Below are 22,075 nucleotides of genomic sequence, written 5' to 3' on the forward strand. Positions count from 1 at the left end.
CGTGGCTGCTTCTCTGTGTCCCTGGTGCTCCCATGTGCAGGCTGCAAGCTCCCTCCTTAATTTCCATTAGGAAATCCTCCTTTTCCTTTAACCATCCCTGCAACAAGGCTTTTCCATACATATCCCTTTGCCAGCCTACCACCAAGTGCAGTTGCCCTTCTTTCCAAATTACTTTGTATATATTTTTATTCATTCACTTGTATATGTCTGTACTGATAAGAAGGCCATTGATGAGGCTGCAGGTATTGGGCCAGACTTTGCTTCATCCCAGAAGCCACATCAGAAGCTCTTGGGTAGCAGGTAGCGTATCCTGCCAAGGCTGTAGGAGCCAGCCCACATGCACCCTCTTGGCTTGGGGGCTTGCTCTTTCCTTAAGCTTCAAGAACAAAGTCTCTGTGTCCTTCCTCACACTTGCTCCTTCTTGATCCTTGGACAGCAAGTGTCTGCCGGGCCGGATTTCTCTCCCTTCTTCCACATACGCTGTGCCATCCCCCACTTCATACTTAGGCTTTCTTTGCCTCCTATTTTCTTCATGTTGTTATCTTCCTACCCCCAATCCTGACACTTTTTTGCCATCTTTGCCAATTGGCTGGATATGCAGAGAATTTTGAGAATTGTCTGAATTTGCAGCCCTTTTTTTTTTTTTTTTTTTTTTTTTTTTTTTTTTTAAATAAGTGGAGCATTCTTTTACCTGGTTGGCAATAGTTTGTAATTATTTTGGGGGAAACCGTATGTTCAGCCACGTAGAATGACTCTTACTCTTGTTATCAGAGATTTGATGAAAGATTTTTTTTTTTCCCTCCAAATCCCCTTAGAGTTGTATTGGTTGAAGCCATACACAAACTTTTGATGTTGGTGGGGAAGTAGAGAAATCTTTTGCATCACCTCCACTTGCTGTCCATGGTATCCACACAATGAAGAACTAGTCATTCTCTGAATTCTAAATTATAATATGAGGGTTACATACAGTCACAGGGTAGGAGCAAAATGAATCTTCTTTTTGACAAGTGTTGATGGGAAAATATCTTGGCAGGAATCAATTTTGGATCTTATATAACTACTTTAAATTCAGAATGTATATATGTCTTGAATTTGAAAAGTCATACCATTTGCATTTAAAATAAAAAGTGGAGGGAAATCAGATCAGCAATCTATTTCCCAAAAACCCTAGAGTGGATCATTAAAAACAGAGACATTGGCCTGTATTGTCTGAATAGACTGTTGGGGCCATGATATGATATAACTTTTTTGGGTTTCAGTTTGTAATAATACAGTGAAATTATTAGCTCCTTCCTTCATTCTTTGAACCAGTGAACTGATATTGGCATCCAGTAGGGTAAGAAGGATCGTATTGGATCAGAGGTTCAAACTGTACCACTGGACTTGTCAAGAACTTGGAACCATAGTAGATCCCCATAGCTTAAAAAGTCATGCAGTCTCATTTTTCCAGGGTAGAAAAAGAGAAACATGGGAAAGCCCATGATTTCAGGTTGTTGTTCATGTTGAACAGTATTTTGATCATGAAAGTAAAGGTGTGAAAATGTTATATGTCTTTTTTTTTTTAATAGTCTAGATAAAGCATTTTTTGCTTGTGGACAAGTGTCTAGTGAGATTAGTAGGGAAAGAAGATAACTGTTCATTTCAGTGGAACAAGTCTTGGAAAGTGACAGTGGTGTTTCTATCTTTGTTTATTTTGTTTTTATATCTTTGGGAGCCTCCCCAACTCCCTGTTAAGATGTTGCAATTGTTGTTACTTTTGAAGAAATGTGCTCTTTTTTACTATCATAGGCTTTGATGAAAATAAGGTTGTGGTCTTTGTTTTTGGTTTTTGTATGTTATTTAAGCCTCACATGAACCTTTTGGAAAACATTTCTTTAGTTTCAATTATATTTACTTAGTTACAGTAACAAATGCTAAAAAGTATCTTGCCCTTATGATGCCTGCAACTTTTCTTTTTGTTTCCTTTTTTAAGTTATTATTTTTAATAATGTTTTATTTTTCCAAATACATGCAAAGAAAGTTTTTAACTTTTACCTTTGTAAAACCTTGTGTACCAAATTTTTCTCCCTCCCTCTCTCCCTTCCCCTCCTCAAGACAGCAAGCAATCTAATACTGGTTAAACACATGTAATTCTTCTACATAAATTTCCACATCCCTATTGCTGCACAAGAAAAAATCAGATCAAAAGGGGAAAAGAGGCAGAACAAAAACCAAGTAAATAAACAACAGCAACAAAGGTGAAAATACTGTGGTTCATTCTCTATGGTTCTCTCTCTGGATGAGGATGGCATTTCCAAGTCTATTGGAATTGTATTAAATCACTTCATTGTTGAGAAGAGTCAACTCCATCACAGTTGATCATCACATAATCTTGTTGCCGTGTACAATGATCTCCTGGTTCTGCTCACTTCCCTCAGCATCAGTTCCTGTAAATCTCTCCAGGCCTTTCTGAAATCATCCTCCTGATGGTTTCTTACAGATCAATAATGCTCTATAACATTCATGTGCCACAATTTATTCAGCCATTCCCCAAATGATGGACATCCTCTCAGTTTCCAGTATCTTGCTACTACAAAAAGGGCTGCCACAAACATTTTTTGCATGTGTAGATCCTTTTCCCTTTTTTATATTCTCTTTGGGATACAGGCCCAGCAGAGGCACTCTGCAACAGTTGTTAAATCTTAACATTTATAAAATATAAAGCATTAACTCCCTAATGCTACAGGTTTCTACCCTTGTCAGCTTCCTGAAGTGCAATGAATGTGTCTGATCTGTAATATTCAGAAAATAGGAGTTGTTTTTGTAACTTCCTTTGACAATCTATTGCACTGTTAAAGAGCCTCATTGGGCAAATTTCCCTTGACAGCAATGACTTCCATTTATGAATCTAGAATCTCCAGAAATCATCTTGTACGGGCCCCTTATTTTATAGGTAAATTCTAAAGTGAATGTACTAAGTGAAAGCCTAAGCATGTTGAGATTCCAGAAAGCAATATTTGAATCAAGGCCTACTGCTCCAAGATGCCATGCTCTTCCCATTCCCATTGCTTTTTGGAGAAGAGGTATCTTAATGATATCTAAATGGTGTCACATTTAATGACTGGCTGGCCACAAAAAAAGTTTTTGATTGAAGTTGTCTCCCCGCCCCCCCCTCCTTTTTCTCCCTGTCTCTCTCTTTTTTGGTGGGGAGTAAGGGGGTGGTTAGAAACATGTTTTGGCCTTGACACTAAACTTTTGAGCTTTTTTTGCTTAACCTTCATGGAAATCCACATTGGTCTCCATTCAAGCTCTTTACATTTTTCAGGTATAATTATTGAATCCTTCAATTTCTTGTGCTCATCTTCTCATAATTTATTTCTGGGGTTTCTTATTAAATTACTCTTCCAAACATGTTGGCATCCTTCATTACTCTTAAGATCCAAGATCAAATTTGCTTCTGTAATGATAGAAATTAGCATTTCTATAGAACTTATGATGTGCCAAGCATTATGCTCAGCACTTTACAGTCTCTAATTTGTTCCTCACAACTGACCTGGGAAGTGAGTGTTTTATATATGACTTAAAATTTGTGATAGACATTGCTTTTGCTTTGTATGGGGTAGAGCCCAGCATTAATTAGATAATGTTAAAAAAAAAAAATTAATTAGATAATATAAAATAGAGCTTTAGGCACAGTGGGACAGGCGCACCTTTTCCTAAAAGGCTTCTCCTGCTTAACAATCTTTCTGGAGAGTTCCAAAGACTGGAGATTTAATGGGAACTGAGCCTGATTTTTTTAGATGATATTGACTCATATGTATGAGGTTTTCTATTTTGTTTTTTTGTACTGATTTTAAAGACTGCCTTGTTTTGGTTTTAAATCCAGGGTTTCTTTGTCAATGTTAATTAACACAGGGTCACAAAGTCATGCAACTAGTAATTATCTGAGGCTGGATTTTAATTCAGGTCTCCCTGACTTCAGACCTGACGCTCTGTCCACTGCCCGGGAGCTGCTAGTTGGGGTAGATTGAAGAAGGGAGAGACCTGGGTTCAGGATGTCAGTTGGAAGTCAGTATAGTAGTCTTCATGTGGGGCCATAAGGATCATAACTTGGTTAGAGAACTTTGATAGCAGAGCCATTCTGGGATCTTAGATCAGCCAGATATGGCAGCAGAGTGGCTGATGGGGGTGGGGGTGCTGCTGCAGTGACTCCCATTACTCTCTGACACGGTGGCTGAAGTCAGGCAGGGAGTGACTTGTGATAGCATGTAGCCAGGCCATGAAAAGAAAATATACTTAATGAACCTGAGTGGCTTTTGGGGGAAGCATCATATCAGTTTGATTAGGTACAAAAATAACTAAATTTGGTGAGAGGGGAATTTTAACCACTGTGGCAATCCTGGAACAGGCTTCCTGTAGGGAGTGCCACCCTGTAGGTGGCAGGGAAGAGAGCAGCCACTGAGGCACTGGTGACTGCACCGCATGAACTGGGACATGATGGGCACTGTGAGAGCCGGATTCCAGTGAGGAAAAGAGCTAGCAACTTAGATGGACCCTCTGGAGAAGGGTCACAGATCACAGCCAGAGTGAGGTCTTTTCCAAAAGGAAAAAAGTATACCATGTAGACAGTAGGAAAAGAGTATTTTACATTTCTTGGTTGTGTTCTGTACAGCTAGATTGGGGAGGAAAAATTCACCTCTCGCTCAATCCTATGGCTTTCCCATTGTCTCTAGGATAAAAGGGCAATCCGTCTCCGCAGTCACTGTGGCTGTCTCATGGCCTGGCTTTTCTGGCTTTTGGAATGGTGGCTTTCCTTCAGAGCTCAGCTGCAGTAATCATGTCTCTCCTTCAAGAGGCATTCCAGTTTCCTTTATTTGGGATTTTAAAATTTTGTTTACGAACATAATCTTCTCCAATACAGTGATTGTCTCACTTGATACGGTGCTTGGCACAAAGGAGATGCTTGTGAATCGGCTGATTTATCTGTGTAATTGTGTCCCCTGTGGATGCACTGAGGCTTCTTGATCAGTGTGGGGTGAACTAGTAGATAATCTTTGAGATTTTGTCCAGCTGTGAGATTCCACAACCCTGGCCTTCTGCGGAGTCAGGACAGCGGAAGAGAATGTGTCTGAGGTTCCTGAGCTGGCATTGGAGGACTGGCCAGCACTTGGGAGTCCCAGTCAAGGACTCATGTGTCTTCTGAGGTGCTGAAGCAAACAAAAACCACTCTAGCCCCAAGAAGGGCCTCAAAGAGAGGGCTTTACAACAGCTGGAAGAAACTGTTTGACTCTGGTGCCAGAAACATTCCTTTGTACTTTGAGACTGGTGAAAATCGCCACCTTCTTGATTAGAAGGACCAGTGAACTTTTCCTAAAAAGGTATGGAGAGGGGGGTGATGAAGAAGACAAGCAGGTGGGGTTTTTTTAAGCCTTTTAATTCTTTATATAAAGAAATGAGCTAGATTTTTATTTATTCATTTTTTTTAAGGTGTCCTCTTACCTGACTTTAAAAGTCACAAATTCTTCCCATCCCATTCTGGACAGTGGGAAGGCTTCAGCCAGAGTCCATCTAGTGAAACCATAGGGTTTCACTAACTAACTGAGGTTACAGGCATAATTTTGAACCAGAATCCTTCTGGATTTTGTTACTTTTTCTATAGCTTAAGAAGGCCTTTCCCCATTCCCCTGCTCCCCCTGCCTTCTTTTTAGCAGGCATTTTTTCCCCCCTCAATAGTATTTCGTTTTTCTAAATACATGTAATGATAGTTTCACATTCATTTTTACATGAGTTTGTTCCAGCTTTTTCTCCCTGACTCCCCCTCTTCCCACAACAATCCGATATAGGTTAAAAACATTTGCAATCCTATGCATGCTATGCAAGAAAAATCAGACCAAAAGGGAAAAAACCATGAGAAGGAAAAAGCGAAGTGAAAATAGTCAGCTTCCATCTCCATTCATAGCTCTTGGGATGCACATGGCAGTTTGCATCCCAGGGCTGTTGGAATTGTCTTGGTGCGTCACATTAACTGACAATTCCGTGGGAAGGTGAGGGGAAACATGTAAGTGCCACTGGCGGCGAAGAAGACTTGCTAGCAGCGAGACAATTTCTGACCCAGGATCGCCAGGGGACCTCAGTATAATCTGCTTTTCCTTCTGCCTGCCTGGCTCAGATGAGGGATTCCCCATTGCCTTTAGTTGAGATTCTCTAGTCAAAGGCAGATAAGCAAAGCCTTTTAACTCTTTGTAATCCATGTATTTTATTTTAGGCATTTAAAACCCAAATGTCAGAAGAGATCCCTGGGCTTTACCAGCTTTTCTTACCCATGAGCCACAACACAAAAAAAGTTTAGGGCTTCCACATGTTTGCTGGCTTGCTCAGCTCTGTTCTTCATGAGGCTTTCCCAAATAGTCTTTAATTTGTTTCCAAGTTTAGCTCTTTGTCAATATGAACCTTCAAACTGTGAGGGCTGTAGTAATAGTAAACAGAAAAATGTCTTCAGTGATGGGCTGCTTGTGAAGAAAAATTTCTTTGAGTCAAGTGATGTTATTTTTCGGCGTGCAGGATTAAAGCTGCTCCCTTCCTCCCTCTTTCTGATGATCCAGTCTCTGGTGATAGGATGATCATCCTTGCCAAGGCCATCTTGTTTCTATGTATCCTTGATCCCACTCCTCTCATCTTCCTTAGCATCCTCTCCTGATCTAATCATTCCTACCTTCGAATATACCCCAATATCCCCCCTACTTCAAATAAAACCTTCCTTGGGTCCTTCCATCCTCTCAAGCCATTATCTTGAAGCTCTCAGCCTTTTTCTCAGCAAATCTCCTAGAAAACAAAAGCTGTGTCCCCTCCCTCTTGTCTCATTCTCAAAACCTTAGCATGGTTCCAGTTCTGACCATTCAACCGTATCACTCATTTTATTTATGTATAATTTCAGTTATTGCACTAGTATGCTCCCATTGTTTTTCCTATCGTTATATTCTTTGGAATCTCCCCAACACATGGGGCTAATTAATATATACCTACCGACTGGTGAGATGAACTGACCGGGGACAGTGACCTGATCAAGTCACCTTGATCAGGGGCCTGGGGATGTTTAGGGGGAGAAATGAGGACTTGGGGGCCAGAACAGTTGAGAATAGACCCCTTTCATCCTCTTGGGCTTCTTAAGCTCACCTGCTTGGGCTGAGTCATGGTGAGTAGATGGGCTAGCATCAGTGCCATGGAGGGATCTTTACCTTGGGTGCCTTTATCTAGAATGACAATCCTCTCCCCGCCACTGACTGTCATCAGGGACCCTCACTATGTTCCTCATTGTATTCTCCTGGGTTCATCCTGGGATCTCTTTTGGCACAACCATGTCTGTACTTGTGGAGCCCTCAGCTGGTAACTTCCCTTGAGCGCCTTTCTTTCTCCACATCTCTGCAGTGCAAAGGACTTTGCCTGTGGTAAGCTTTTAACTTAAGGTCAACTGGTATTTCTTTGAGTACCTGTCCATGATACCTATCACTTGTGTGTCCTGCTCCTCTTCCCTTTCCTCCATAGGGAGGATCTGGGAAATGGCTAATGCTGGAGGAGCAGTAGTAGAACAGCTAAAATCCTGAAAGAAGCCATTTTCAGGGTCTCGTGCATCACGCATCCTCCATCTTCAGTCCCTGCCCATCTCCACTTGGTTCGGAGACTCCGTTATCTCTGCTCAAAAGAACTCTACAATCAGACAGCCCTCCTGGATTGGCTTTCTTTATGTCCACTCAGTCCCATACACTTCGGGTCCAAAGCATGATTATCAGCCCCATTTTCACCATCTCTCAGTTTTCTGTGTTCAGTCCCTTCTCTTCATGACCACAGCCTTGAGCCAGTTCCTTTCTCTAGCTGGACCTCAGCTTCTTTGACTGTAAAATGACAGTTAGTAATGATGATTTCCCCCACTCTGAATTCTTTTATTCTAATCAGAAAAAGTGCTACATGTGCCTGAAGGGATTGGGAAAGGGGAGCCCTTAGGTTCCTTGCAGCCCCATAATTAAAACAGCTGTAGAAAAAATGTGAGTCGTTCTTAACAGCCAGTTTTGTCCTGTCATAAAAAGAATGGGGACGTGGAGTCTTCTTGCTTTAAAGACATGTTTGAGGGGTAGCTAGATGGTGCAGTGGATCTGGAGTCAGGAGGGCCTGAGTTCAAATCTGGCCTCAGATACTTAACACTTCCTAGCTGTGCCATCTTGGGAAAGTCATTTAACTTCAATTGCCTCACCAAAAAGAAATAAAAAAACAAGAGACATGTTTGAGGCAGTCATTTGGGCTTAGTGAAAGTAGGCTTTAAGGTCAAGGTCTTCTGAGGCATTCCTAACTTCATCAGGGATCCCTCTGAAGCAGGATTATTAGTTCTTCCTCCAAGCAGGAATTTTGGATAAGAAGTTGGGCCTCACATGGGTGTGAGTTGGACATGAAGAGAGGATATCTTTTTTTTAAATAGTCATGAAAAAGCTTTTACAGTGGAGGGGAAGAGGGAGAGGACAGGAGGAAGGAATGAACTTTACTCTCATCAGAATTGGCTCTAATAGGAAATAACAGACATATTCGATAGGAGTCTAGAAATCTATCTTACCTGCAGGAAAATAGGACAGGAGTGGGATATTGGAAAGGGAAAAGGATGATTAAAAGAGAGGGCATATCCTTAGCAAAACACTTCTGAGGAGGGACAGGGTAAAAGGAGAGGGAGAATAAATGGGGAGAAATACAATTAGTAATAGTAATTGAAAAAAACTTTGAAGCAAATTTCTCTGATGTAATATTATTGTTCTCTGTGAAATGATAAACAGGTTGCTCTCAGGGGAAAATATCCTGTAAAGTCCTCCATGAACAAAGTGAAATATACTGTAAACAAAGTAATAGCAATGTTCTGGGATGACCAGCTGTAAATGACTTTGTTATTCTCTGTAGTACAATCATCCATATATACTCTGAAGGACTTAGGGTGAAAAATCCTATCCATACCAGAGAAGCAGGGCAGAGGGGCTTCATTAGTTGGTTGTGATTGCATTGTCTTTTTAATCATTTATGATTAAATGAAGTTTTAAACTGTACAGATTCCTAAAATGTAAATGATAAATTAGAGAAACCATCTTCTGTCTTTCAGAAATTTGTAGCCTTGAGAAAATAAAATATTCCATATAAAATATTGAGGGTGTGGTAGGGTGTGTGTGTGTTTTGTGTGTGTGTGGGGGGGTGTATGTAGGTGTGTATGTGTGCATACACATAAACGTGCTCATGTGCATACACACACACACCTTACAGCAGCATCCCAGTGGGGAGGTGGGGGGGAAATGCGGTAAAGTGTTAAGGAGCCTGTGATATTTGGGGGGAAGCCCTATCCTAGGAGCCAGGAGATCTGGACTCTGCCATCAGCTTGCTTTGTGATCTCAAAGATTGGGCTTGGATTCATGGGCCACTTAATAATTTCTTATTTGTAGAGTCTTGATAAGTCATTTCAGATTTTTCTTGGCCATTGTTTATTCAACTCAGAAGTGAAGGTATTGAATTGAACTTGGCATTCGCAGCTCTTCCCAATCCTTTTTGACCGTTAAGATTACTTATTATAGCTCTGAAATACTGCGGTAGCCTTTGAATGTGTAAATCCAAGTTAGATAAGTAGGCCTTAATTGCCTTGCCAGAAGTAATGGATTTAAGTGGTGGCAGAAGTGAATTGAGGTAAAGAAATCACTGAAATTCAGTTCACTAAGGCAATAGAGGGGACTCTGCTTAGAGAAGGAGGCTTGGCTGAGAAAGCATCATCAGAGGAGTAGAGCGAGCCATGAATTTGTCATGGAAGTTGAGAGTGTTGGATAGATTGGAGATGATGAGCAGAATTTGTAGCAATGGAGGATTGTCTTCGATTTGGGGAGAATACTTTGCTGTGGCTCAGAAAGTATCTAGAAGTCCACTACTGGAAGGAAGGATGCGGATTCAGCTGTTTGTCGCTGAATTCAGGGACCAAGAAGAGAAGCTAAAGCAGCTGTGGGAGGAATTAACTTGAGCAATAAGAAAGCCATGGGGGTGTGGAGGGCTCCTCAAGGATGAAGAAACAAAGGAGCAAATTACTCAGAGCCAATGGGGGCCATTGCTGAAAATCATAAGCTAATTCCCAGGGAACCAACCACCCTGGGAGTCTTTCTACAGACCTTGAAATGAGGCCGTGGAGAGGTTTTGGTTAACATAGGGGAGAAGATGAAGTTCTTCCTGGCCCTGCTGGGGCTATCTGTCCTGTAGCTACTCACTTCCTGTGCTTTTTTATGCGACTCTGAGTAGCAAGAAACTGGTTTTCACCATGAAATAGGACTGATTGAACTGGCCCACCCTTTACCAGGGGATGCCAGGATTCATGTGACTTCATAATTTGGTCTTTAAAAAATAGACCCTGCTCCTAAATTCCTGTTTTTCCATTTTCTGTAGGATTGACTTATTTAAAAGGACACTGTCAAGTGCTTTCCCCCCTTTGACATTCATGTTTTCTTCTTTTGTCTTAGTGTTGGCAGCCATTTGAATTTGTTGTTCTGAATGGACCTGAAATGAGCGGTTCTTTTTTAATTCCTTTTGCCCAGAAAAATCCCTAGGAATTGTTGATAGTGACCACAATGTCTTTGTAATGTCCACAGAGCAGTCTGAAAGTTGTATAAGAAGCATATTTTTAAAAAAAAGAAAGAAAGAAAATAAATGAATTATCCCAGCTAAAGCTTAGCATTTAATGTATCCGACCCCTTATGGGCTCTTTTTTATGTGACCTAGTGTCACCTGATTCCCTCAAGGACGCCTGATCCACATACAGGATGATTCTGGTTCCCTTGACTTTCTTTAAGCCAGACAATGTTGGATCTGTTTGTGAAATAGCCTCCAAAGGGAAGGAATCCTCCGCTCGCTGAGGCTGGAGGGCTCTGGAAATCTTGCTTGTCCACTTGAGCGTAAGGCCACTAGAGGGCACCTCAGGGCACCTGGTGCTGAAGGCAGGGAGCCAGCCGGGCACTTGCCCCACAGCAGGGGCTAACCCGTACTTGCTCTCCCCTTGCCAAGAGTTTCCTCGGCACTTTTAACTTAGCTGCTGGGGTTCGGTCAGATTGAGAGTCTGCATATTCTCTGTAAGTTCACTTCCCTCTTGCTTTCCTTTCTCCTTTTGACAATTGCACTCATTACACAGTAAGGCCTTGGGAATGTTAACCTGCTCTTGTGATCAGTCTCGGTTGGAAGGGGAAACTAGCGGTTTGCTCACTGTATCTGTGCTCTCAGTAAACTTGTGTTTGAGGAATGCCTTGAAACCCCCAGTTGACGAGCGCCCCTTTGCTGTAGGAGGCCTGGCCAATGGCAGTGGGCGTTATATCTCGGCAGCTCCTGGAGCAGAAGCCAAGCACCGCAGCGCGTCCAGCACGTGCAGCCTCTTCAGCTCCAGCAGCCAGCTGTTCCCTCCCTCCCGGCTCCGCTACAGCCGGGCCGACATTATGCCCTCCGGCCGCAGTCGCTTATTAGAAGATTTCCGGAACAACCGTTTCCCGAACCTTCAGCTCAGAGACCTCATGGGGCACATAGTAGAGTTTTCCCAAGACCAGCATGGCTCCAGGTGAGTATCTCCCACTCGTCCGCATGTGGCTTCCTTGTTTGTTTAGAGGCTTCCCAGCCACCTGGTTGGGTGGTCAGTCTTGGATTCTGTTCCTTGGGGAGAGCTGACTTGGAAGGCTCCAAAATCGCCCTTTTTGCTGTATCCTCCAAGAATAGAAGCTAGCTGGAGACATGATTTATTGATGGGTCTGCCTTTCCCCTTTCTCCCTCTCAGACAATAATAACTGTTGTGAAATTTTGTGAAGAGCCTTCCTGAAATATTGTCTCCTCACATTTGTTTCGGGTAGCTCGATGATCTTGTTGACCTTTATTTTTGGCTTATTTGTTTTAGTGGGTTGGGGGGATCAGGATTATCCTAAAAATTGAAGGTAAAATGCAAAACAAATGGCAATTATAAATATGTACAGAAGCTGAAGTGGCTTTGTTTGCTCAGTGCTGTCCACTGGCATTAGTGTGTTCCCATTCCTGCTTAAGATCACTCCTGACTGTAACTGCACAGCCCAAACTTTATTTGGACCTGTGTGGCCTGTATGCAGTAAGATGTAAGACTCTTGGCTGGTGTCATTTCAGCATATATATATATCAGTTTGCAAGATCTAAGGAACAGCAGGAACGATAGTAAAGAAGCGACTGACCTTTGGAGTTGGGTCAGTCTGGGTTCAGGTGCGGCCTGTGGCGAGCTCTGGTGGTGGCTGTGCCAGGTTACATCATTGTGTCTGGCTGTAGCCAATGGGAGCACTGGGAGCCCGGAAGGCAGGCGGTCACACAGAATGGGAACACACCCCCTGGGACTCCGGACAAGCCCCTCACACAGTTTCTCAGGCTCCCAGATACCCGAGCCAGTCATTGGAGCTGGGTCACACATGACTCCTCCCTCCTTCCAAACAAAAAACAAACAAAATCCAAGAACTCAACTGGGCCAGGAAATTACTGAAGGAAGTCTGAATTGTTTCCATCACTCCCTTCTCCTGATCTTTGTGAATTCCCAGCACGGGAGGTATGGTGATACAGGGCCAGGTTTCAGATAGAAAGACCTGTGATGAAATTCCAGTTGGACCCCTTCCCTCTGTGAGCATCGGGCTGGCCCCTTCCCAGCTTCCTCATCTTTTTTCTGACTTTCCTGGCTCCCTTTCAGATGCAGCAAAGTCTTTCCCAGCATCCTCTGTGTCCTCTCTGCTCTGAGATGACTTCCTACTTACACTGTATTTTGTTTGTAGAGGGTTGGGGTTTTTTTGTTTTGGCATTTTTTTCTCCTCATTAGAATGTGAGCTCCAAGAGGGCAGGAGTACATTTACCTTTATTTCTTAGTATTTTATCAGTCAATATCCTATAAAGCTCTGTGTATTTTAGCTTTTAATAATCCATCTACAGAAAAAATGTGTAAAAGAATGAGAAAAGTCTCTTCTGAGGCAGGGGGAGTCCAGTGGACAGCAGAGCATTTTCTGGAGAGTTGAGAAGACCAGAAGCTGGCTTCTTGGCTGCACTGTGGCCTTGAGGAAGTCAGCATCTGCAAGACTGTTGGGATCTCGGACATCATGGTCTGTGCCCGTGAAATCTCAGACCTTGTCCAATTGAAGCAAAAAGAATGGGAGTAGGGGATGATCACCAGAGAAAGACTAACCTGGGCCAGTTTATTCCCCAAGAGAAAAGAAGGGGATGCGGAAGTAATTAGACTTTCATTTTTGATAGGACTCTAAGATCCTTACTTAGATCATCCTAAGATCACAGGCTGGTTGATTCTATTAGTGGTTTTTAAACGGTAACCGTTCAGGGAAATGTCATAGATACAGTATCTCAAGATTTATCAAGCCAAAGAAACAAACCCAAAGTGATGAGCCTCATGCTATTTTTAAGGGCTTGATAGTGTAATTGTATAATTTTGGAATGTCTGGTACTTCAGACCAATTTGAGAAAAAAATGGCTGTCAGAAATTCAAAATGAAAGCAGGTATGACGAGGTAGGACTTTGAATGAGATGCATGGCTTGTAAGGAATGATAACCCCAAAATACATACCTGACTAATCTGTTGCCATCTTGGACTACATCCTAAAAGACACCGTTTACATAGACTAGGGAGATGTGGATGGGCTGCCACAGACAGGAGACAAAAGCCTCAGATTCCTCAAGATAAATTTTGGGGACTTCCTTTCAACTCTTACCTTCTGTGCTCTCATTACTTCTAAAGCCTTTTAATAAGAAGTGGGCCAGGTGGGAAATGGCTGGCCTTGGGGTTGTCCCACGTGAACACTGGCTGAAGGATCTGGGAAAAGCACAGCCAGAGAAAAGGGAACTTTGGCCTTGTCCAGGAAAACCCCTGCAATGAGGTCCATCTTAAGGTGTCGGCCTCCCTGGAGGTTCTACATCAGAGGCAGCTCAGATGCTTGTCCCAGAGGTTACAGGGACTGTACTCATTTCTCTTAAACTCTGAAGTTCTGTGTTTCTTTGAATGTGTGGAATATTGGGAGAATCAGAGACTTTGGAGCCAGCGGACCTGGGTTCCAACCCAAGCCCGGTGACCATGGGCACATTGCCCCTTCTTTTTCTGGAACTCTGTTTCCTTTTCTCTTCCTGCAAAGTGAGCAAATCGAATTCCAGGAGATCCCTCTGAGGACGATGGGCATTGGTTTCATTGATTGTTTGCCGTTATCTACAGATGGCATTTGAATTTCTGTTCCACGTAGGTTCATACAGCAGAAGCTAGAACGAGCTACGCCCACTGAGCGCCAGATGGTATTTAATGAGATTCTGCAATCAGCCTATCAACTGATGACGGATGTCTTTGGCAACTATGTCATTCAAAAGTTTTTTGAGGTAAGAAGCTGCCTGGTTGTAACAGTGCTGATCCACCCATCAATTTGGGGTGATTGTACTTTGTGTTTTAATGTCCAAGAATGCCCTTAAGAGGGGTTGTTTGGTCTCTGATGAATTCACCTTGTTGATCCAAAGCGCGTGCCTTTCTGTTTCATCCCTCTTCCAGTCTTTGTCTTGCCTGTCTCTGTCTCTATCTAATTAATCTCTATCTCTGGTAGCCTTTGTCTAAGAATTTTTACTTAGCCACCCTAAACTACAATTTGTCTGTAGCCAGAAATATATGTAGCTTTGGAGTGGTCAAGGTCAAGGTCGAAGGGACATATCCCGAGACCTGGTGAGCCTTAATAAAAACCCTTTGCCCGTCTTCCCTCATTTTGGGGAAGAGGTGAACTCATTCCAAGAGAGGAGGACAGTCAGTAACCCCGTTGGGTTTCAGGTGGCTCAGTTTATTTCTCCTTGTGAATGAGAGTCCTCTCCCCGGCAGATTTCTCTTCTGCCCTTTGATGCTTGAAATGACCATTTATTATTACCAGGTTGTTATCCATTGCTGTGATTGGGGCAGCAAGGATTCCAATCCCTTAGTATCAAAGTCACCAAGTTTTCTTCATTTTTAAAACTGGAATAATGTTGCCCTCTCTCTGTCTTCCATGGGAGGGGATGAAATGCTCGGTAAACTCTGCCAGACTCCACTTCCCTAGCCCAGCTCTTTTCTTACAGTTCGGGAACCTGGATCAGAAGCTCGCCCTGGCTACCCGGATCCGAGGCCACGTCCTGCCATTGGCCTTACAGATGTACGGCTGCCGGGTTATTCAGAAAGCGTTAGAGTCGATTTCCCCTGACCAGCAGGTAATTGTAAGTTATAACCACATCTTCTAAAATTCATTTTCTTAGAGAATTGTTTCACGTGTGTCTTTTCTGTTTGTGTTTATTACCTTTGAATAACTTTAAAAGTAAAATTGTTAAAGTGGGTCAGTTTACTTGCATTGGATTTCCTTTCAATCAATCAGATTTTTTATCAGGCCCCTTCTGTGTCGTACACGTTGGTGTAAGGGGTGCCAGCCCTAACCACCTGCCAGACCATTCATTGCCCTTTAGAGCTGCCCTTTACCAGCGGAGTCCAAGTCAGATTAGCAGGGACTGCAAAACGTCCATGAGGATCCATGTGGGCCACAGACTGACTTTGTTGTGAAATGTATTCTGATCCATTTTTTAATTGCACGATCGATCAGTTATTTTGTTGTGGCACTTGAAGCTAATTGGGGCCGCCCTCAGGAGTGTTGTGGCCCCACCATTCCTTAGAGCAAGTTACCCTGACCCCAAACCCTTTTGTTTTGTGGGAGTGAATTAGTGTCTGTGTTACAGAATGACATGGTCAAGGAGTTGGATGGCCACGTCCTCAAATGCGTGAAAGATCAGAACGGGAACCACGTGGTTCAGAAGTGCATTGAGTGTGTGCAGCCTCAGGCTCTGCAGTTCATCATTGATGCTTTTAAAGGACAGGTAACCAGGGCTATGCGGGCCACGGTGGGAGGGAAGGGGAGGGTCTCCTCTCCCTCTGCTCCTGGCATTCAGTGCTGTTTAGAAGAGACTTTGCTCCTTTCTCTGGGTGTGTTCCCTTTTGTGTTTTGTTTTGTTTTGTTTTGTTTTTTGTTTTTTTGTTTTGCTTGCAGGGCAATGGGACTCTGTTGAGTCTCAGTGTTCAGCTCTGCCCCTTTGATGGGCCTGGAGTCAGGAGAACCTGAGTGCCAATCTTGCCTCAGACACTTTTTGACTGTGGGCTAGTTACTTTTCTGTCTGCCTCAGTTTCCTAACTTGTAAAATTTGCATCTTAACAGTCCCTCCTTCAAAGGGGTCATGAAAACCCCATTTGTGAGGCCCTTTGTGCCTCCGAGGGCTGTGTGCTCCCAGTGACTCCCTGACCAGGCTATTTGCTAAGAGGCCTGAGGAGGAGGGGGCCCCGGGGTCCCAACATAACTTGGCTTTTGTGCTTGTCCCTGAAGGTGTTTGTGCTTTCCACCCACCCGTACGGCTGCCGAGTCATCCAGCGCATCCTGGAGCACTGCACGGCTGAGCAGACCCTGCCTGTCCTGGAAGAACTGCACCAGCACACGGAGCAGCTGGTCCAAGTAGGTGCCGCCTTGGGCCGGGACAGGGGGGCTTGTGCTCTGGGCCCCAAAGTAGGCCCTGCCTTCGTGGCACTTATAGTCTAAATGGGGGCAGTTACATGGAGGAGGATCAAATGTGGAGCTGCCTAGAAAGTGAGGCCCGGGAAGGAGAGGGCATCTTCCCTCTTGGGCAGGGCTTTCTGCTTCTCACTCCACTTTGCTTCCTGGGTTCATCCTTGCACCCCTTCCCCCTCAGAGCAGGGTCCCCAGCCACAGTATGATGTGGCTGGAGAAGGGGGGACTTCCTTGTTTTCAAACACCTCTCTTCCTTGGGATCCCTGGTCTTCCTCCAGACTCCTACAAGAAAGACTCACTCCCTGAATCATGATCCTTATTCCCCTCCAAACGATTTATCTGTGTTCAAGCACAGTTCCCCTCAGCCAAATAAGCTGTCGGCTTTCTCGAAGGCAGATCCTGGTGAGGGGAGTCTCTCTGTCCTGGCACACAGAAGGCAGTGAATGAGTGCTTAGGGGGCATGGGTTGTAGGCAGGCCAGCCACCCTGAAGGATGGAGCAACCCATGGATGCCCTTTTCTTCCAGGAATCGGGCAGTGAAGTAATGGGTAGCAGCATGGGGCCCAAGGACAGGCTGGGCGTCTCTGCAGGGAAGGGTTCCATGCAGAAGGTCGGGAGGGAGCTATACATGACCAGAGGTGGTCTTGGACCCGGGGCTTCCTCTGTGTCATCAGTGACTCGGTTTCTCTTTAGGATCAGTATGGAAACTATGTTATTCAGCATGTTCTGGAACATGGCCGCCCCGAGGACAAGAGCAAAATTGTTTCTGAAATCCGAGGCAAGGTCCTGACCCTCAGCCAGCACAAATTTGCCAGGTATTGCGGCGTTCCCCCAGAGCGGCGCGCTCGGAGCATGCTCAGAGTCAGGCTGGCGTGGGGAGGGATGGCTGACATAGGAGCTGTTGTCTGAGTGTGATCAGAGCTCTTGTGGAGAGCTTTTCGTTTTTAACATGGTAAACGTTGAATCTGTGACCTAGAGCGAAGCTCTTGTCAGAAATGGGGTCCTCAATTCTTGGGCATGCAGAGGGTCTCGAGACCACAAAGCTGGAGCTGTGCCAGTCCTTGGGGCATTTCTGTGCTTGGGATTGTGAAGGGCTCCCTCAGAGCCAGGAGCAACCCAGGCTACCTGACTCCGTGAGCAGCTGAGCAGGAGGAAACCAGGGGCCTTCTTTTAATAGAGGAGTACTGTCCATGCTGGTTGGCACAGGGAGGGGGCCCTAGTCTGCCCACTGTGTTTCCCCCACAGCACGAGCTGGAAATGCCAAGTTTGGGGCAGGAGCCCCAGTGAGAAGCTCCATCACTTCCGTCACGGGTCCCTGGAACTCCAGGGAGGTAGTTGGAGTGCCCTTTCACCAGCCAGTGGCTTTTAGGTGCCTAGATCCTGGGCAAGGCAAGCTTTCCTAGGAGTTGTTATGCCCCATGCTCTGTGGAGCAGAGAGACTCCTGACTGTTTGTTCCCTTTAACAACAATGTCTTGGAAAGCGGTTTAAAACCTATGGTGGAAAGGGAAATGGGAACCCTGAGGGTGCCCATCATTGTGACGCCACATCTTGGAGCAACCCGAACACCCTCCGGGATGAGCTGTAGATCCTGAGGGAGAATCCCTTGATTTAAGAACCAGAGGTGGATGGGACTTGACTTTTAACATAAGACGCCCAGGGATCCGGGGATGGGGAGCTCAGAAGGCCGGCTGCTGTGCAGCGGCCGGACGCATGGCGCCGCGACTCCCAGCAGACTGTGACCCTGCCTGTCCTGTCTTGGCAGCAACGTAGTAGAGAAGTGTGTGTCTCACGCGTCCCGCGCCGAGCGAGCCCTGCTGATTGACGAGGTCTGCTGCCAGAACGACGGTCCTCACAGTGCCTTATACACCATGATGAAGGACCAGTACGCCAACTACGTCATCCAGAAGATGATCGACATGGCGGAGCCCGGGCAACGCAAGGTCCTCATGCACAAGGTAGGTCGGGCAGAGGGCGAAGCCAGGAGCCCCAGGCCCGAGGGCCACCGGCCCACTGGGAGACCACGGCCCGGGGCCCTCGTTTTGCGCGGCCCACAGGTGACGGCTGTTTCTTTCTCAACCACAGATCCGGCCTCACGTCGCCACTCTGCGCAAGTATACGTATGGGAAACACATATTGGTCAAGCTGGAAAAGTACTACTTGAAAAATAGCTCGGAGCTGGGGCCCGTTGGGGGCCCCCCGAACGGCGTGCTGTAGGGGCGCTGCTCTGGTGAATTATCAAAACACAACTCGACTCGGAAGGTGGCCGTTTTTTGTTAAGCAGACCTATTTATTGACTTGATTCATCCATTTGTACATTTTTTAAGGTTCTTGTGTATATTTTGGGGGGGTGAATGATAGAATATCTCCAGCCCTGATTAAAGACCTATCAGATTGGATTGCTGGCAAAGCACAGAATGCCTGTATATGATGTAATTGTATCAAAAATAGCTGTCACATATTTTGTAAATTTTTACCTTGTAAAGTCACAAAAAAAAAATAGTTTTTAAAAGGAAAAAGTACAGTATTCTTTTAATAAACTGGCTTGCAATCTGGTAGGTCTCCTACCCCATAGCACAACAGGTTTATAGAAATGTATATAGAATAATAGTCCTCCTTTCCCCCCCTTCTGTGAAGTCTTTTATACCAGATTGACAAATTACCTGCATAAATACGATTACCCGCTCACCGAGGAAGTGAAGTTGTTTTTTGGTAATTCACAACCTGTTGCCCCGGTAACTCAATGAGGACAAGATCATAGAGGATGGGAGAAGAGCAAGGCTTCCCCCTCTGGCTGCGAAGCTGGTTTTAGTTACAGACACTGCCCTTGATTTCTCTAGCAATGTATAGAAGATGCGCTGTGTCTCCTTATCTATGTAGTGATTGTAAGAGGTAGCAGAGCAAAATCATGGCTGTTCATCCATCCCCTCCCCCTCCCCCACTGCCCAGATCCCTTCCTTGGGCGGCCGTGCCGCTGGGGGTCGGCCGGGGTGGGGGGGAGGCTGGGAGGGCCTGGGTAGAAGCGACATTGAAGCATGAGGACATATTCAGAGAGCTTTTTTTGCTTCCTATAAATATATGCATTGTATGCGTGTAGTTCTTAGATGTAAGTTTACAGTTTGACGGCAGATCTTGGTTCAATGTTTATTACAAACTTGGCTAATTTGGTAGTGAAGCTTTTCTTGGCTGTACAGATGTACATTTGTAAACCTTCATGCTGTAAATGTAATTTGTTTTACCCTGGGGGGGGGAGAAAATTGCATTTTAGTGTATATTCAGATCCCCAGCCCTTTTGCCCTGACATATAGTGTTGTATAATGTAAATTTATTTCTCCAAATCAAGAGTGATTTTTAAAAAAATTTTATCTTTATATGGTTTCAGGAATCTGAACCAGGTTTCTTTTTATCTATTGTGAGAAATGTCCTTTTGTTTTATAACATAGCTGTTGATTCTGTTACTCCAGACATTTTGAGAATTGGATTGGGTTCCACTGAAGTCAGGGTATTATTGTGCTTAGTCAGAGCGTTCTGGACTGAGAAGGCATCTCACCGCAGAAGCCACGGCTTTTTCCATCTTCCTCAATGTGGTGTGATTTTTTTGCTTTGTACAGAAGAGTCCTGTATTTTTCAATAGGCTCCCAAGTAAGAGCAGATCTGTAAAATACCCTTCTTTTCTCTGGACATTGGACATTGTAACAGTAACACGAAGATGATGTACATTTACAAGAGGCCTTATGTACATTTCCCAAGGAGCTTTTTAAGGCAAAATTGTGACCATATGTGTATAATTAAAGTCGTTTTTAATCCTTTGCCTATGGAAATATTTTGGAAAAAAAAAAAAGCTTGCTTTGTATATTCAGTTTCTGAAAGATAAAGAAAGTGCTTTGTATTTTGTATAAAACATTTCTGTTGGCCCATTTTGGTTTTGTGCCATCTCAGTCATTGGATCATGTCAAAGGGCATTTTTTCCAGGCTCTTCAGAAGAGAAGGAACCCTCTCTGGGGGCGATCCTGCTTGTAGAGAGTTGTGGCTTTTTAATCATTCGTATCATGAATCTGTACTGACAGCAGGAATTGGGGGGGGTGCCAGGAATATGTTTTTTGGATTTATACTAGCAAAAGAAAAACATTCCTTGGTGAAGAAGAGAGGGGATTTAGCCGATTTTTCATTGGCGTCTCTCTCTGCCGGCTTAGGGAATGTTTGGCAGGCTCAGTTAGACCACCACGGCCACAGTCTTTGACCACGCGGAGCTCATCCGTCGTTTCCACCCATGCCATCCATCTCTACTTTGCCAGTCCTGGGGAGGGACACTGGTCTCCTAACAAGGCTTTTGTCTCCTGGTCCCAGTTTTTGACCAGAACGTGTTTCTGTCATTGGTCGGAGTTCCTAGTTTGACCCAATCAGGAACCCGAATGTGAGATGCAATCTATAGGCCCCTTTGGGGTCCCCAAGCTGGTCTTTCTTAGAAACAGGGTCAGGAACCCTGAGTCCCATCCAGGGACTGTGTCCACGACGCGATCAGCTGGTCTGAGACCGCTCGAGTCCAGGCGGCGACATTAAACCTCCCTGGCGCTCGGAGGCCTGTTTGGCTAAAACCCATTGGTGAGATCTCGGAGGGTTTCCTTACTGGGTCCTCTGCCTGCCCCACCCCCACCCAAACCCACCTTCCTAAGCCTTTGTGTTCATCTGGGATGCAGTTAGGGTGAAGCCTGAAGGGGAAGTTTGTTTGGGCAGAACCATTCAGCTTTTGCACACGAGTGTCTCCTTTTGATATGCATTGTTTCTGGACCAGTTTGTTTAGTCTGATAAGTCCTGGCTCTTTTTGGTTCATATGGAATACTGTTTTATTCACTTATTTGTATATTCTGTATAAACTAGGAATTGAAAAAGTGTGAATAACATTGTATGAAATAAACCTGGTCTTGTGTTTTTCTCTAGGGAGATAAAAGCGAATCCTTGACACCTCGCTTAGCTTGTGTGAGCTGCCCACTCGTAGGCTGCTTGGGACTTGGGGATGGGCTAGAAACCACTGTGGATAATTTTGTAATTTAAGGGGGGGTGGGGGAAGGAAAAGGACGGAAATAAAGAGGTTTTGTTAACTCTAGAACCAATATGATTGGCTTTTCACACAATTACCTTCCACTGAGTGAGTACAGGAGGTTAATTTGGCGTGTCCCAGAAAGATTTCCCCTTTGGGGACCATTCTCCATTCCTATTTAGGTCTCATGTTACCCAGAGATGAAGCAGAAGCTGCCTCCTTAGAGGCTGTGTCCCAGACCTCCCTGGCACCCTCCTGCAGCATCCCCTCCCCTCATCTGGCACCCTCCTCCCTCGCCCCCTATTTGTCTAGTTGTTAGCAGAGTGCAGGGCTTTCCTTGTCCAGCTGTTAAAGTCTCTTCACAGTGTGGTAACCACCCGCCTGTGGAGCCAAAAGGGGCCTCTTGGCTGATGTCATCCTTGATCCAGCCTCATTCTTTGGGTCACATCAAAATTCCTCTTGCCCCTGTGGA

The 22,075-nt window shown here is 44.7% G+C and overlaps 1 protein-coding gene across 10 annotated transcripts in view; it reads left to right on the forward strand.

The window, feature by feature from the left end:
- Positions 1 to 21,497, forward strand: part of PUM2 (pumilio RNA binding family member 2) — a 75,291-nt gene extending 53,794 nt beyond the window's left edge. For 7 of the 10 annotated variants that reach the window (XM_074285378.1, XM_074285373.1, XM_074285376.1 and 4 more), the window contains 8 exons: positions 11,311 to 11,578; positions 14,259 to 14,388; positions 15,106 to 15,240; positions 15,751 to 15,888; positions 16,389 to 16,514; positions 17,261 to 17,382; positions 18,331 to 18,523; positions 18,651 to 21,497. In XM_074285378.1, the coding sequence (XP_074141479.1) occupies positions 11,311 to 11,578; positions 14,259 to 14,388; positions 15,106 to 15,240; positions 15,751 to 15,888; positions 16,389 to 16,514; positions 17,261 to 17,382; positions 18,331 to 18,523; positions 18,651 to 18,782 (1,244 nt within the window). In that variant the 3' untranslated portion in view covers positions 18,783 to 21,497. The remainder of the gene's footprint in view (positions 1 to 11,310; positions 11,579 to 14,258; positions 14,389 to 15,105; positions 15,241 to 15,750; positions 15,889 to 16,388; positions 16,515 to 17,260; positions 17,383 to 18,330; positions 18,524 to 18,650) is intronic. The other 3 variants (XM_074285379.1, XM_074285371.1, XM_074285372.1) reach the window with 2 other exon arrangements.
- Positions 21,498 to 22,075: the final 578 nt, after the last annotated feature.

Source organism: Sminthopsis crassicaudata, chromosome 2 (assembly GCF_048593235.1).
Source record: "Sminthopsis crassicaudata isolate SCR6 chromosome 2, ASM4859323v1, whole genome shotgun sequence".
Classification (NCBI taxonomy): domain Eukaryota; kingdom Metazoa; phylum Chordata; class Mammalia; order Dasyuromorphia; family Dasyuridae; genus Sminthopsis; species Sminthopsis crassicaudata.